The 14813-nt window shown below is 50.4% G+C and overlaps 1 protein-coding gene across 6 annotated transcripts in view; it reads left to right on the forward strand.

The window, feature by feature from the left end:
- Positions 1-50: 50 nt before the first annotated feature.
- Positions 51-14813, forward strand: part of LOC115299022 (AN1-type zinc finger protein 2A-like) — a 123601-nt gene continuing 108838 nt past the window's right edge. Inside the window, exons 1-7 of one of the 6 annotated variants that reach the window (XM_029948279.1) lie at positions 51-281; positions 584-680; positions 1307-1401; positions 3250-3378; positions 6669-6820; positions 7648-7740; positions 8079-9432. In XM_029948279.1, coding sequence (XP_029804139.1) covers positions 264-281; positions 584-680; positions 1307-1401; positions 3250-3378; positions 6669-6820; positions 7648-7740; positions 8079-8097 — 603 coding nt within the window. In that variant the 5' untranslated portion in view covers positions 51-263 and the 3' untranslated portion in view covers positions 8098-9432. Of the gene's footprint in view, positions 282-583; positions 681-1306; positions 1402-3249; positions 3379-6668; positions 6821-7647; positions 7741-8078; positions 9433-14813 lie in introns of those variants that run through there. The other 5 variants (XM_029948278.1, XM_029948280.1, XM_029948276.1 and 2 more) reach the window with 5 other exon arrangements.

A 14813-nucleotide genomic window follows, 5' to 3' on the forward strand; every position in this document is an offset into this window, starting at 1 on the left:
GGGCCGTTGCTTCGCTCGGCGGCCCGTCTTCCACGGCGAGTGAGCGGCTCTGCCCTCGTGCCTCGTCAGCGTCGGCTGCTTGTCCCGAGGGGGCCTGCACGCGGGAGGGCGTTGAGGGCTGCAGCAGGCCGGAGCTGAGTCTCTTCAGGGGGGCGTCGTTGGCTAGTGGGGTTCACCTGGTGACACTCCTGTTTATGTCAGCAAGTGTGCTCAGTGGGTGAGACCCCGACCCAGCTCTCGGCGGGCAGTTGTGAAAGGTGAACATGGGAAACGATGTCGCTGTGAGTCACGGTGGTTTTGATGCAAACCCGGGTTGAGGTGAGCTTTTTCAAGTGGGAGTTTAAAGGACCCGGAAAGTCCCGCTCCCAGAACGGAGGTGATTCTCAGCGAGCTCGGGCTTGTCCCGAAATTCCTCTCTTCTCTTTGCTGAAAGAACAAGACCCTGCGATGCTTTGGCCCCTGCCGGGGCCCGGGGGTGACCTGCACGCCGCGTGCTTCCTGCAGAGTGCGCTCGTTTTCCTCAGCTGGAGGTTCTGAACGGATCACGGCCGTCGTCCTGTCCTAACTGTTGTCATTCTCATAGGTGGTCGCGAACTGCCGTCTGGGATTCCAGGGCTCTGGCCTCCTGGAGCTGCCGGACTTGGGGAGGCCTTGTTGGGAGGACCCCTGCAAACGGCTAGGTGAGTGCGTCTGAGAGAGTGTCAGCAGGAAGCATGTTGGCTGTCCGTCTGGGGAGAACTGGCGTCTTACTAAACCGCCCTTCGGAGTTGGGGGGCCGGCCTGAGGTCCAGGTTCTGCTCACCACTGTGACCTAGCAGCTGCTGAAGGCCAGGAGCCAGGGCCAAGGCCGGGTGCCACTACGTGGGATGGGGTTCTCGTGGAAAGACAGATCGGGGCGCCCGGGGGCTCAGTCAGTTGAGCGTCTGATTTCGGCTCAGGTCATGATCTCATGGTCGGTGGGTTTGAGCCCCGTGTCAGGCTTTGTGCTGATCGCTAGCTCAGAGCCTGGAGGCGGCTTTGGATTCTGTGTCTTTTTCTCTTTCTGACCCTCCCCTGTTCTCGCTCCGTTTCTCTCTCTCAAAAATAAATAAATGTAAAAAAAAGAAATTAAAAAAAAAAGACAGATTAATAGGTTCTTCAGACCTGCTGCCATTTTGAAATCCATGATTCCCGATCTTTCCCCTCACCTCAAGGATATATTTGGTATAAAGAACTGACTACGAAAATACCTGTTTGGGCTCTATAATTTTTTCATCCGAATCTTAAAGCCGTTTATTGTTCTTTGGTGTCTTTTTATTGTTTTCAGATTTTCTTCCGTTAACATGTGATGCATGTAAACAAGATTTCTGCAAAGACCATTTTACTTGTGCTGCACATAAATGTCTATTTGCATTCAAGAAGGTAATTTATCCTATTTTATTTCAAAGACTCTAGCTTTCGGTGTCTAAAGCTCTGCTGTCCGAATAGTAGACATTCGCCATATAGAGCTAATAATTTCATTGAAATGAAATAAGACTTAAAATCTAGCTTCGCTGTCACATTGGCTGTATTTCAGGTGTTCGGCCTCCCCATGTGGCCACAGATGGCACACACGGGGCACGTTTCCTCCACAGAAACGTCTGGAGCAACAGGTTTTATTTTCAGGGGTCATGAAAGTAAACTGTTGTATCCAAACCTTGAAAGTTTATTTTGCATGTTAAAATATTTAGTTCCTTTGATTCGTTATGCCAAGTGAAAACATACTGGTATCTTTGTGAAGTGCAGGAAACCTAATCTGGAAGCTATTAAAAATGCTAGTGTATTTGGGTAACTTCACGGCCTTGGGATCTAGTTAGTGGCAAATAGCACATGATGGAAACAGGAAGAAGAAGAGGACTCCAAGAAAACCAACGTGCATGAGTCCAAGGGGTGACCCTCTCTGTTACTGGCTTTGCGAGTGGCTCTCAGCCTGTATTCATCTTGTTTCCGGTGGTCCCGAGGGTTGGGTTTTTTGTTTGTGTGTTTGTGTGCTTGTTTGTTTATTTTGAGAGAGCACGAACAGCTGAGGAGCAGAGAGAGAGAGAGAATGAATGAGAATATATCCCAAGCAGGTTCTATGCTGTCAGTGCAGAGCCCGTTGTGGGTCTCGAGCCCGTGAAACATGACATCATGATCTGAGCCGAAACCAAGAGTTAGACATTTAACCGACCGAGCCACTCAGGTACCGGATTCAGAGGTTATGTTAGTGACTCTGTGTCCACAGTGCTGCTTCCTTGGGATGGCAGTTAAAAAGGTGAATGACTAATTAGTGTTTTTACATGCTTTCATCAGTGTTGGCCGGGGTCTGACCTTTCCACATTTCCAGGTCATCATGGGGGCGGGGGATGGTGACTCATGTTTACCAGGCCTTGATGACTAGGCCAAACCAGCCAGCTCGTTTGTTGGCTTGACCTCCCCATGTTCTTAGATAGGGAGAGTCTGGCCAGAGATTAGTAGTAATGCTTTCTTTGGGGCAGATTTGTCAACTGAGGGAGAGCTCCTTACACCCCTGCGGCTCGGCCCACAGACAGCAGGCCACTTTATTCTGTGATTACATGTTTGGATGTCAGTTGTCGAGTCGTTTCCTTGCTGAGCTACATTTCCTTAGCTCCTCCTGCCTCTGAAGCTTTTGACCGCAGGGCCTGCAGCTGCTGGGCGCTCTGCTCTTCCCTCCAGAGGCCCTCCCTCTGAGGGCTCGGGTGGCGGTTAATGTCCCCGAGAGCTCAGCCTCGCTGTGTGCTCTCCAGTCCCCCAAGTGTGTCTCCCTGTGGTGGAAGCCACAGAAGGATGAGGTGGGCTGTTGGCAATTGAAGGGAGCCAGAGCGTGTTTATGGCAGTGATCCCTTCCATTCTCTCCGTTCTGGAGGTGATCGGGCTTCCCCTCTCCCCTACTGAGCCAAGATGGTGCTGGACGAACAGCCTTGTGGCCCCGAGACCAGATCCATTTCACCTGCTTCTTTCCTCCCCTGCCTGTTACTGACCGTCTCAGGGTAGTTCCCACAGTAGGTTGGTGGTCTCTTATGTTTAACTGCTGCTGGATTCCACTTCAGGCAGCTCTGTCCTGACTCTGTAGGGATGCCTTAACTGTTCACCCTCTATGGGAACCGCGCTGTCTTCTGAGGAACATCTGGAATATCCATGTGTGTCCTCTTTGATTTTCAGTGCACTGTACCTTTTTCTTTTGTGAGTTTTGTCTGAACCTGGAATATCATTTTATATCCTTATTTTTAGGACATTCGGGTCCCAGTATGCCCACTTTGTAACAAGCCAGTTCCAGTAAAAAAGGGAGCAATCCCAGATGTGGTGGTTGGTGAGCACATGGATCGAGACTGTAGCTATCATCCTGGGAAGAAAGAGAAGGTAAGAACAAATTCTGTCCACTCTGAATGGTGATTTTTCCCCCATGGTGGGGTCCATTATCTATGATCTATGGTCCTAATTGTTTGTGCACGAGGTAAAACCTTGGTGGCATCAGTGCTTTCCCATGTTGTGAATGGCATGGGTTTGTACAGATATGCAAACGTATTTTTTTTAAATACAAGGGTCTACATTAGGATTTCCTTTTATAGGAATTTTATAGTTTTTCTCCCAAAATGGAGAGTGGTTTCTTTTTTTTCTTTTATAGTTTATTGTCAGGTTGGTTTCTGTGTAACACCCAGTGCTCATCCCAACAAGTCCCCTCCATTCATGCCCATCACCCCTCTTGTCCCCTTCCCTACCCCATCAGCCCTCAATTTGTTCTCAGTATTTAAGAGTCTCTTATGGTTTGCCTCCCTTTCCTAATGTGGTTTCTAGAACCATTTGTTAATGTGCACTTTGCCTAAGCTGCTCCTAGTAAAATGTAAGAGCATATATAAAATTTGACCATTGAGCGTTGTTTTTTGTGAGAATTGTACGTTTGTTCACTTGGAGTAACTCATGGCAGTGAAAACAGCAGGCCCCTTTCTCCACATCAGGGGCTTTCAGCTCCTAGCCAGTCTTGTTTGCTTGCGGTCCTTCCTTTTCTCCCAAGTGCGTGCACTGTTGTATCTTGAGTTTGTTTGTTCCCTTGCAGATGTGGGCATTAGCTGGTTCATCACGGTGTGGTTGAGGGCGGGCTCCCGCCCCCGTTGCTGCACTGCCATGTCTCTGGATGCCACCTCCCGCCCGCAAGGAGACAAGGAGTGTGGCCCCTGTGCAGGCAGGCATCCTGGGGCTCAGCTCTTTGAGATCACAGCTCAGTGATTCCTTCTGCATTTCTCTTAAGGCTGGCTCCGAGTTTCCCTACTTTTCTGGTCTTGTGTTTTTCTGTCTTAGTTTTCCTTTATTTAGGGGGAGGCACAGGTCGCACCTGCTCCCTGGGAAGGACTGTGAAGAAAAATGGAGGCTGTGTATCTTTTCGAATCTTCGCTCTCGGTTTCTACTGGCTTAGCTGCCGGAGGTAGCAGCCAGGCTATGAATTCTTCATTTGGGTATTTGCACGCCCTGGTTCACTGCCTGGCTTTTGCTGTTGCCCTAGAGAATTCTGGGTAGCTGCTCCGCAGCAGTCCTTTGGGGGCCAGTTTTGCTTCTGGCAGTTGGAGGATCTGCTTCTCGTCCCAGAGTCTGGAAGCTTCACATTGAGTGTTCCTGGGGTAGATCCATCTTCATGTGTCCTGCTAGGCAGGCAGTGGGCCCTTCCAAACTGGAAACTCCGGTGCTTGCGAGTGGAGCTTGGATGTCCTGTACACGTCTGTTCCTTAGGGGCTGGGACCTTCTGGATCAGTCTCCTTTTTTTTTTTTTTCCCCTCTGAAGTTGTCTTTCCCTGTGAAACCTGCATCCAGGGTGTTAGCTGCATATCCCAGTAAATGTCCTCCTCTGTGCCTGATCTGCAGCGGGCTGCCCAGTCGCACAGTGGGGGCAGTGTGGACCATGGCCTTTGCTCTAGGTCTCATCTGCTGGGTCCACTTTCTCAGGAAACTGGAGCCTTGGGACTTCGGGGTGTTTCTCTTGGGCTAATTGGGTTCCCCGGAGAAGGCGTTCTGTTCTGTTCCCTGCCTGGGGAGAGCATACTCTGGCTTCCAGAATTGTGGAGCCTGGTGGAGAGAGCACTTGCCCCTCTCCTGTGTGGAGCACATGCTCCTGCGTGCCCATCCTGCGCATGTGGGGGTCCTGTCCACTGCTTCCCAGGCCAGATCCTCTGCAGAGCGAACGTCTTCTGCAGGCATTAAGTGGCAGTCTGAATCTTCCCTTCTCCTGTTGTGGTCCCACGTCACCCTCACCTGCAGGCACTGCCGATTTCTGAGCCTTTGAGGGTTTTGTTTCATGAGTAGGGGTGCTTCTAGACTTTCCCCACCTGCTCACAATGTGGCTTTCTCACATCTGTCAAGTTCATTATTGTTAGGTGCTTTTTTCTCTTAAATCTCATAGCTTTTTTTTTTCTTGTTCTTGGGGATTTCTCCCTTTTCAGAAAATCTTTTCTCCCGTCATTTTCAGGAGACTCAAACCCACCTTCCCTTCAGTAGAGGACATGTAACGTGTGCCTTCTGGCCCGCATAGTCTCAGAGCCTCTCAGGTCTTCCGGGGGGCCGGACCGGCTCTGCAGCTTGCCCTTCCTAAAGGCCCCCGCGGGTGGCTCAGGTTGTGTCACATCCTGCTGGATGCGCGGCGATCGGCTGGTTGACCTTGCTTGCTGCTCTCAGCTTGCTGCTTGCTCTCTACTCCTGAGAGAGGACCCCTGCCCACCAAACCCTTTCTTGACCTGCTGAGCCCAGTCCCCGCATAACCCTAATTTGTTCACGCTGCTCCGGCCGTACAGCCACATGCTTTGCCCTTCAGGCTCTCTAGGAGCTTTGCTAAAACCTCCTTGCGTCTACACAAGACCACCGCTCCCTCGGTATGCTTTCCCTCTGCACTGACAGGGTCCTCCTCCTTCCAGGCTCACTGCAGATTCATGACCCAAGCCCACCTCCTTTGCTCCCCTGAAGCAGTGCTGCCACCACCACGCCCCCCCCCCCCGACCTCTCTGCACTGGGTGCACATGCTCAGGTAACTTGAGGCAGTCCACAGCTGCCCATCTTTGCCAGAAGGCTGCCCTTAGGTCACTAAGTGGGTGCCTCTTGGCTGCCATCCTTATTTCATAGAGTCCCCAGCACCTGGGGCAGAAACCCGCAGAAAACATCAGTAACTAATGTCAATAAGGGCTATAGGTCTTTCGCTCCCTGGAATGTCCCCAGAGTCCCTGGAGCCAGCTCCCTTTGGTGGGACTCTGCACCATGGCACAGGCTTTGCCTCCTTCCCTCCATCCCCAGTCCCCACTCCCGTAGGTTTAGTAGGGTTTTTGTTGCGGACACAGCCAGGTGCCTCATGTGAATCCCAACTTAATGCACTGCTTTCTGTTACTTGTTAAAACTTTTTCATCTCTTTAATTAGTATTTGTGTTTACCTGACAGTAAGATGATATTTTTACTTCTTGAGGCTAAAAACTGTTTCTAGTTTAAATGCTGACAGTCTTATTAGGCCCTTATTAAATAGTTGCTTATTGAAGCAATGGAAATGCCCAGTTGGTTCTGTTGGTGGAATGTGTGAGTCTTGACTGCAGGGTTGTGAGTTCAAGCACCATGTTGGGTGGAAAGATTACTTAAAAACTAGAAAAGGAAAAGAAATGTTAAAGCAACTCTTACTGTCTCAGGTTTTCATACATCAGTGCTCAAAACAGGGGTGCAAGAAGAAGGAGATGCTGCAGGTGACTTGTGACCAGTGCCACGGCAGCTTCTGTATTCAGCACAGACACCCTCTGGATCACAGCTGCCAACACGGGAGCCGCGCCATCAGCGTCGCCGGGTGAGAGGAGTGGCCGGGCCGGGATGTGCTGGCTCGCAGATGTGCACAGGGAGCCTCGCGGTGGGGGTGGGGCCGCTCTGAGCATTGCACTGAACTAAGTTGTTGACGTGAAATATTTGTTGTAGAAATTTGGATGAATATAATCTAAATTAAAGTTGGATTCTACCTGTGGTGTTTCCTGGACTGAGGCCTGGGCGGCTCACCCAGCAGAAGTGTGTTGTCTTTCTGCTCTGGAGGCTGTAGTCTAAGGTTAAGGTGTGGTGGGTTCCTTCTGGAGGTCCTGGGGAAAGCCTGCTCTGGGCCGTGTCCCCCACCCCCCCACTGCAGGTGGTTTGCAAGCGGTCCTTGGTGTTTGTCAGCTGTGGCCACCTCCCCCCAACCTCTGTGTTCATCATCCGAGTTTTCTTTGTGTGTCAGTGTCCAGATGTCTCCTTTTTATGAGGACCCAGTCATATTGGACTAGGGTCCCACCCTTTTCCACTCTGAGCACATCTCAACTGATTATATCTGTGACGATCTTACTTCCAAACATCACATTCTGAGGTTTTGAGTATTGAAGACGTGTCAGTCTATCTTTTTGTGGGGATACAGTTCAACCCACTCACTAATAGTATAACCAAGAGCACCTTTTTGGAGTCAGTAAAAACATCTGCCTAAGCCTGCTGTTGAATGAAAGTGGATGGGTAATTTTATCTTCTGGTTCCCGGTTATTTCTAGTGTTGCTGTGCCCGAGCCGGGTTAAGAGTAAGTGCCCTGTCTCCTGAACTGCGCACCTCCCGGTAAGCCCGTGGAGGGGTCGTGACTGTTGGCCCAACCTTTCTGTGTAGGTGTGCAGCTTCCAGGGCCTCTGAACCCAAGCCGTCCAAGCCATCGGGAGCTTTACGTTCGTTGTCGTGCAGTTGGCTAGCTCAGCAACTCAGGTAGGGTCCGAGTGGCATGCACAGACACATTTGCCTTGTACCGGGGATGGTGGTTCTTGTCTGGTGAGCGTGGAAAAGTTGGTGCAATGCAGTTAGTAACTGAGCCGTTAGGTTATGTACTCCTGGTATGTGCCTTAGACTAGGAAGGGTGATAGAGAGTCTGGATGTGAGCTTTCTGGAGCCCCAAGTTATCGATGTAGTCCATTCCAGCATAGAGCGGACCACACAGTTAATGCTTTTTAGCTGGTTTCTGAAATACAGATCTCTTCGATGATCAACTGCTCCTGGCCTATCAAGACACAACTAAAAACATAAGCTGTTATTTTGTTCTCTTTCAGATGGAAAGTAAAGAGATGATGTGGCTGTATCTATCCACATGGGGACATTAGCTTGTTTTGCGTATTTTAACTTTATAGACCACATTTGTGCTCTAGCACCTTCATACTTCCCATGGCAAACAGTCTGGAATGGCATTAAAACTTTTACAGTAAAGTGTGCAAATTTTGGTAAAATAGAAGAATGTTGATATTCTGAGTTTGGCTAAACTACTGCATCAGCCTCTGCTTCCTCGCTCCTGCCTCCAAATGCTGTGACCTGAAGAGCAAAGGATCTGAGTGTTACCCAGCCTGAGCTGCGCAAAAACCTAGTGCTGTGGAAGCGTCTGTCCTTTACACAAGCACCCAGCTGATGGCACTCTGTCTTTTCCACGTGGCTTCTGGAGTTTCCGTGGCTTCTGTGGTGACTGACCTCTGAGCCCAGAAGGGGGAGGCCTTGGGCTGCTTGGCTAAGGGCTCTTGTTCAGAGGTGGCCCCCATTCTCAGAGAGCAGCCTTGTGGCCGTGCAGATTGTTAAGTGCTGGGCTTCTACTGATGGCCTCAGTCCAGGAGAGAGCACTGGGCATTGAGAAACAGTGAAGCAAAATATCATTGGAACCGGGTCCTGATCTTAACCTGTGTACCCAGACCTCGCCTTGCTCCTGGGTTAACAGAATCCAAGCAGTTACTCAGAGCTTCAAAATGCCTTGCAGGGGAAGGGCTTTTGTGGAGTTTCCATTCGCGAATAGGGGATCGCAACTTTCTAGGAGTTGTCTTGCTGGTGGTGGTTCTGAACCAGTGGGTCTCACACTTGGGCACACAGAGTCGCCCAGAGGGCTTGTCAGAATGGTGCAAGGCCCACCCCTGCAGTTTCTGGTTGGAGTTTCTGCTTCTGTGGGTCTGAGGGGGCCTTGAGAATTTGCACTTGCAACAAGTTCCCAACTGATGCTGTGGGTCTGGGGACCCCACTTGGACAATCACTTGTCCCGTGTCCTGTGTCCCTACAGTCCAGTACATAGTCGTTAGCCACAGATGTCATGGAGCATGTGAAATGCAGCAAGCCCAACTGTGGGGTTGGATTCTTAGTTTTATTTAACTTAAAGGCTGTTAACTTTACTTCTTAGAAAATTCTTCAGTACATTAGGAACGTCGACATGAGTCTGAGTTTTCAGTTGTGAATTTTAAATATAGCTCAGGTCTTCCTCATGAAAACTTCATGTCCAAATTGAGAATCTAAAACACACGAACTTTGAAGACCATACGAAAAAAATGTAAAATACATCATTGTTAAAAATATTATTCACATGTTGAAATGATAATTTTGGATGTGATGGATCAGATAAAGCAATAAAGTTAATTTTACCTGCTTTACTTTTAACTGTGGCTACTAGAAACTTCAGAAACAGGCGGCTTGCCTTACAGCTCTATTCGACGGTGCTGTTCTTGTCATCTGAACTGAAGGGTAAACACCCAGCAGTCTGCCAGTGCTCCTGTCTTCAGGTTTGACTAGGGCAGGGCACTGGCCCCGCCCCCCCAGCACAGGTTCATCCCAGGGCCCCCATGGGCGCCCCAGGCCCTGGACTGCACCGGACAGTACACGTTGACGGTTTTCTCTTGTACAGTCATACCTGTGGGAGGCTTGCACTGTGAATCAGGCCCAGCAACAGGCAAACGACAACTGATGAGCAGTCCCGATCACACAGGTGCGAGACCTCGTACCTACTGCCCCTGCCTCGTCATGCTTTGCAGACGCTGCATCTTTTACCGCTTGAAGGCTGTGCCCATGTACCATGCACGCTTGGCCCTGCTGATCTCGCAGCCTTTGCTTCCTTTGTGCCTCTGGGTCACATTTTGCTATCTCACAGTTTCTCTAAGCTTTCTCATTATTAAATTTGTGGTGATCAGGGATTATGACTCCCTGACCACTCCGATGACAGTATTTTTTAGCAGTAAAATATTTTTTAATTAAGACCGGTATGTGGGTGGCTTTTGGACCTAATGCTGTTGTGCACTTGAATAGACTACAGGATGGCTAAACGTAGCTTTTGTGTGCACCGGAACTGAAGCCGTTCACTTGGCTTCCTTTCCTGCAGTGTTGGCTTTATTGCAGTGGCGTGGAACTGACCCCGTGGTATCCTGAGTGTGTCTGTAACAAGTTATGTGAGTGTGGTATCTCTCTCAAAGTATTTTTTTTAATGTTTATGTTTGAAAGAGCACATGAGCAGGGGAGGGTCAGAGAGGGAGACACAGAATTCGAAGCAGGCTCCTGGCTCTGAGCTGCCAGCACAGAGCCTCACATGGGGCTCAAACCCGTGAACCATGAGATGACCTGAGTCAAAGTCAGATGCTTAACCTACTGAGCCACCCAGATGCCCGCTCTTTCAAAATTCTTACTGTCCTGCACTCCCCCTTTTTTCAATGGTGTGAGATGATAAAATGCCTTCCTCGTGAGACGGAGGAGGGGATGACATAGGCCTGGGATGGAGCGTTGGTCTACTGTCGGCGTGAGGCTATGTCAGGAGGATGATCAGCAGCTTCCAGACCACGGCGACAGCAGTTGCTGGAATGTGGATGGGGCGGGGGGATTCGGATGGCTGGGATCTTCCCTCTGGTACCGCTAGGAGATGTTTAGGTGGCTCAGGGGATGTGAAAGGTCGTGAGGGCAGAGGCGTCCTGCTCCTTGTCATGCTCTGGCACCAACTCACTGCTCAGTGTCCCTTGTGTCAGGCGGCGCTGTGTCCACAGATCCCGAGGTCCGGCCCACCTCCTGCACCACCTGCCTTCTCCTGGGAGCCTGCCATGCACACCCTCCGGCCGTGGCCCTGTCTTGCCCGGTGCTGGCTCGGTGGCAGGTAGGCTGCCAGAGGCTTCCTGGTGTTCATGTCACTATGCCGGAGAGGAGGATGTTGAGGTTTTGATAGAAGGTGCCAAGTTGTCCAAAGTGTCATCCCAATGTCATGAGTTTTCCATGCCCTCTGCAACTATGTCTTGTTTTAGTTTTTTCCTAATCTGATGAAAACCTGCCGTTCCCTTACTCTAAACGAACATCTTTAGTTGGCAAAGTTGTGCATCTTCTCCTGAGAACGTCCACGTGAAGAATTGAAGCTAAAGGAGTTTGCAAGTACACCAGGCCACTCATAACGGGGACAGATTTCCGTGTGACCATGTGCATTAGGTTTCCGTGGAAAGCGCTGGTGTTAAGGTTAGCACGGGAAATTGTTTCAGTGGTCAGAGCCTGCTGTGAGAGATGTGACGTGGAGTGTGGTGCTCTGTGTTCATCTGTCTGGGGTCGGATGGGGTCCACTTCCCTTACCTGCTGAGGTGCCTCAGTGGAAGTGTTGGAGAAGCACTAGGCGGTGGAAGGAGCCTCGGCGAATCTGTCCGCGGCCTCTGCCCCCTGGCGAATCCTCGCCCCCTCCTTTGCAGGACCACGGGGTGTAAGAGCCAACCTTTCGCGGTTATCACCCCTCCCTTTTGTGAGGGCATTTGGCTCCATGGCCGATGTGGGGAGTGACAGCCGATGTATATGCTGGCGGGGACAGGCATGCCATCAGGTGTCTGAAGCCTCCTGTCCTGCCGCCCGGACTCACCCACAGCAGGTGTGGCGAGCACTGCACAGAGCCCTGCCTCTCCCAGCCCGGGCCGCCTTCCTGCTTTTTCGTCTTGGCCTGGGCGATACCAGCCGGCTGTTCCCAGGCAAGGCCCAGAGCCAGGCTGCCCATCGTTCCTGGTGTCCGGTGTCCCGCCTGCAGCCTGGAAAGGCCTTCCACTGCCTGCCCACTGGTGCGCGGGCTGCAGCATCCGACGTTCCCAAGGTGTCACCAGAGGCCTTCATCTGGGTGGCGCTGAGGGTGGACATGAATGGCAGTTGCTGTGGGAAGTCAGGTTCGGCGTCACAGGGTGAGTGGATACAATAGCCCGTCAGCCCCAAGTCCGCATTTGTAGATCATCCATGATAAGAGGGGTTGGGGATATTTTATATGTGGTTTTTATCAACCTTCTGTATTGTCTGTGCAGTACACCAATGACCAGATTCAAAAGGTCAGGTCTGACTGAGCATCTGAAACAGGTCAGTGGCTGAAATGGTCTCAGCTTTCCAAGCTTCTGGCCTGAGAACCGGGATCCTTGGCGCTCACCCACGCTACAGGCATCTGCGGGTGGTGCTGGCAGTCTGGGGAGCACGGGGAGGTAGATGAGTGCCTGCTCTTCCCTTTGGCCCCACAGGAGCTTTCCCCAGTGGCTTTGACTTTTCCTGAGATGATACAGACTTGGGATAGCGGCCGGTCATGAGGACGGGGCCCGGAGGAGGAGAGAACCCGCTAAATGCGGGAAAAGGCTTTTCACTGTTTTGCCCAAGCGTGTCCTTCCTCCCTCACCTTAGGACGTTAGGGGGAGCTCTCCCCAAACCCACATTTGTGGCATTGTTACCCCCCAATGCCTTCTCAGGATGCAACGCTAAGAATTTCTTGCAATACTGCTACAAAAGCAACCTTTTAAAGTGGTTTGTAAAAAAACAACAAAACAACTCATGCCAACAGCAGAGCAGTAGGTTAATTTTACATTCTGGAGATATTCTGAATCAAAGTCAAGTGACTTGTGTGGATGACTTGGCTTTGCCTCCGTTTTAGTTCAGGGAGAAGAGTGTCTGTGCGCCAGTGTCTCCCGTCCTGCTTTCGCGGGACCATTCCCTGGAGAACAAGGGTGGTCAGAAGGGCTGCTGTTTCCGTAGCGCCAGGTAGAAAGTTTCTGGGACATCAGGGTAAAGGTCATGTTCTCTCTGTCGAGCCACTGGTTGTTGGCCCAGATGCAGTGCGGAGACGTGCAGTCATGGCTGTCCTCTGAGCCGAGATGTTAAATCATGGCTGTCATCTGGCTGAGCGTTTGTGTCATTCCCTCCTCCCCACTGCAGGCCGGTCCCCTGTGCTGCCTACCACGGAGCACTGGTGCCAGGCCAACTCTGTGGTCTCTTGAGCCACGTCCCCTCCCGTCCACCTCCCTGTTTTCCTACACCCCCATTCAACGGAGGGCAGTGAGCCTTACACGGTTTGGCCGAAGTGGGGGTCCTCAAACTGTTTGCAGAGTCTGGAACCGCCATGGTGGCGCGTATGCGCAGAGCCTGCCATAAGCCTAGTACGTGGAGGGGATGAGCTCTCGCATCCTGGAATCCACCTCAGTGTTTAAGGATTAAGATGGAGTTTGTAGGAGGAACAAGTGGAGAAAACTATTATCACTGTAATTGTTGCTAAATTAGAAGAAATTGTGTCAATTAGGAAGGCAGTTTTATTGCATCTGAGGCCAGAGGCTAGTGGGGGGCACTCAGGAGTGTTTTGTGGGAGTTGGGTTTGATCCGCGTGGTTCACATTCCTGCTGAAACAGCCGGTGACATGGCAGAATTGTCGCTTGTTTGAACTATAAGCCTGGAGCAGGATCATTTGTGATTGGACTTTAATTGATGAACTTATTTTTTAGAGTGGATTCAAGTTCACCACAAAATTGAACAGAAAGCATATGCCATCCCACACTGGTGTGATTTGTTACAGGCATCCAAAGAGTAGTGATTTGTGTTTAAATATGTGTTTGCTTCTAAAGGTATAAACTCCAGGAGCAGCTGGGTGGCTCAGTGGGTTGAGGGTCTGACTCTTGATTTTGGCTCAGGTCACAATCTCTTGGTTTTTAGGATAGGGCCCAGTGTCGGGCTCTGTGCTGACAGTGCGGAACCTGCTTGGGATTCTCTCCTCCCTGCCCCCCAAATAGATAAATGTAAAAAAGAAAAAGTATAAATTCCATCATGGTAAAGAATACCAGAGCTGTTTTGTAATAAAACTACCTCTTGGTAGTCAAAAGAATGAATTTGCAGTAATAGAAATACAGCACACAGAAAAATTGCTGTGGTCCCCTGTGGTCTACCTATAAACTGTGTTCTTATATGGTTTAGTTATGAGACAGGTATCAGGCTCCTGCCTGGCAAATGTAAAGAGAATCTATGAGGCTGAGGAAATGTTGAGGAAATTTTAAAATTAGGAACATCGGGGGCACCTGGCTGGCTCAGTCAGTAGGGTGTGGGACTCTTGGAGTTGTGAGTTTGAGCCCCAAGTTGGGCATAGGGATTACGTTAAAAAATTACAAACATCTTACCCTCAAAATGGAAAATATAATAATCTAATTCATGTTCTAAAGTGATCTTTCTGGAGGCACCTGGGTGGCTCAGTCGGTTCAATGTCTGAGTCTTGATTTTGGCTCAGGTCGTGACCTTGCTGTTGGTGGGATCAAGCCCTGCATTGGGCTCAGTGCTGACAGTGCCGAGCCTGCTTGGGATTCTCTCTCTCCTTCTCTTTCTGCCCTCCCCCCCCACCACTCGTGTGCTCGTTTTCTCTCTCACATAAATAAACTTTAAAAGCCAGCTGCTTAACGAGTTTTTTTAAAAAATAGATTTCTGCCCTTTGTGAGGTAGTGGATGTGTTAGAAGGGCGAAGCGGGTGCCACGGTGTCAGGTTCTGGTGCCCTGGACCAGAGGGGCAGGGGACATGGGAAGTGTGTTAACAAGATGTATAGGTGACAGGAGTGGGGATGGTACCTCGTTTTTCTTGGTGGCAATTAGGTTGGGGTAGTGATGCCAAGCAGGATGAGGAAGGGAAAAGGTTTGGAAGGAAAAATCCCAAGTCTGGCTATGAGCATTTTCTGTACGAGTTCTTTACTGACCTGCCGTGTAGATAAACCATTTAGGCAGGTGGGTAAGCAAGTCCAGGGGGTGAGGTCGAG

Source organism: Suricata suricatta, chromosome 8, assembly GCF_006229205.1.
Source record: "Suricata suricatta isolate VVHF042 chromosome 8, meerkat_22Aug2017_6uvM2_HiC, whole genome shotgun sequence".
NCBI lineage: Eukaryota > Metazoa > Chordata > Mammalia > Carnivora > Herpestidae > Suricata > Suricata suricatta.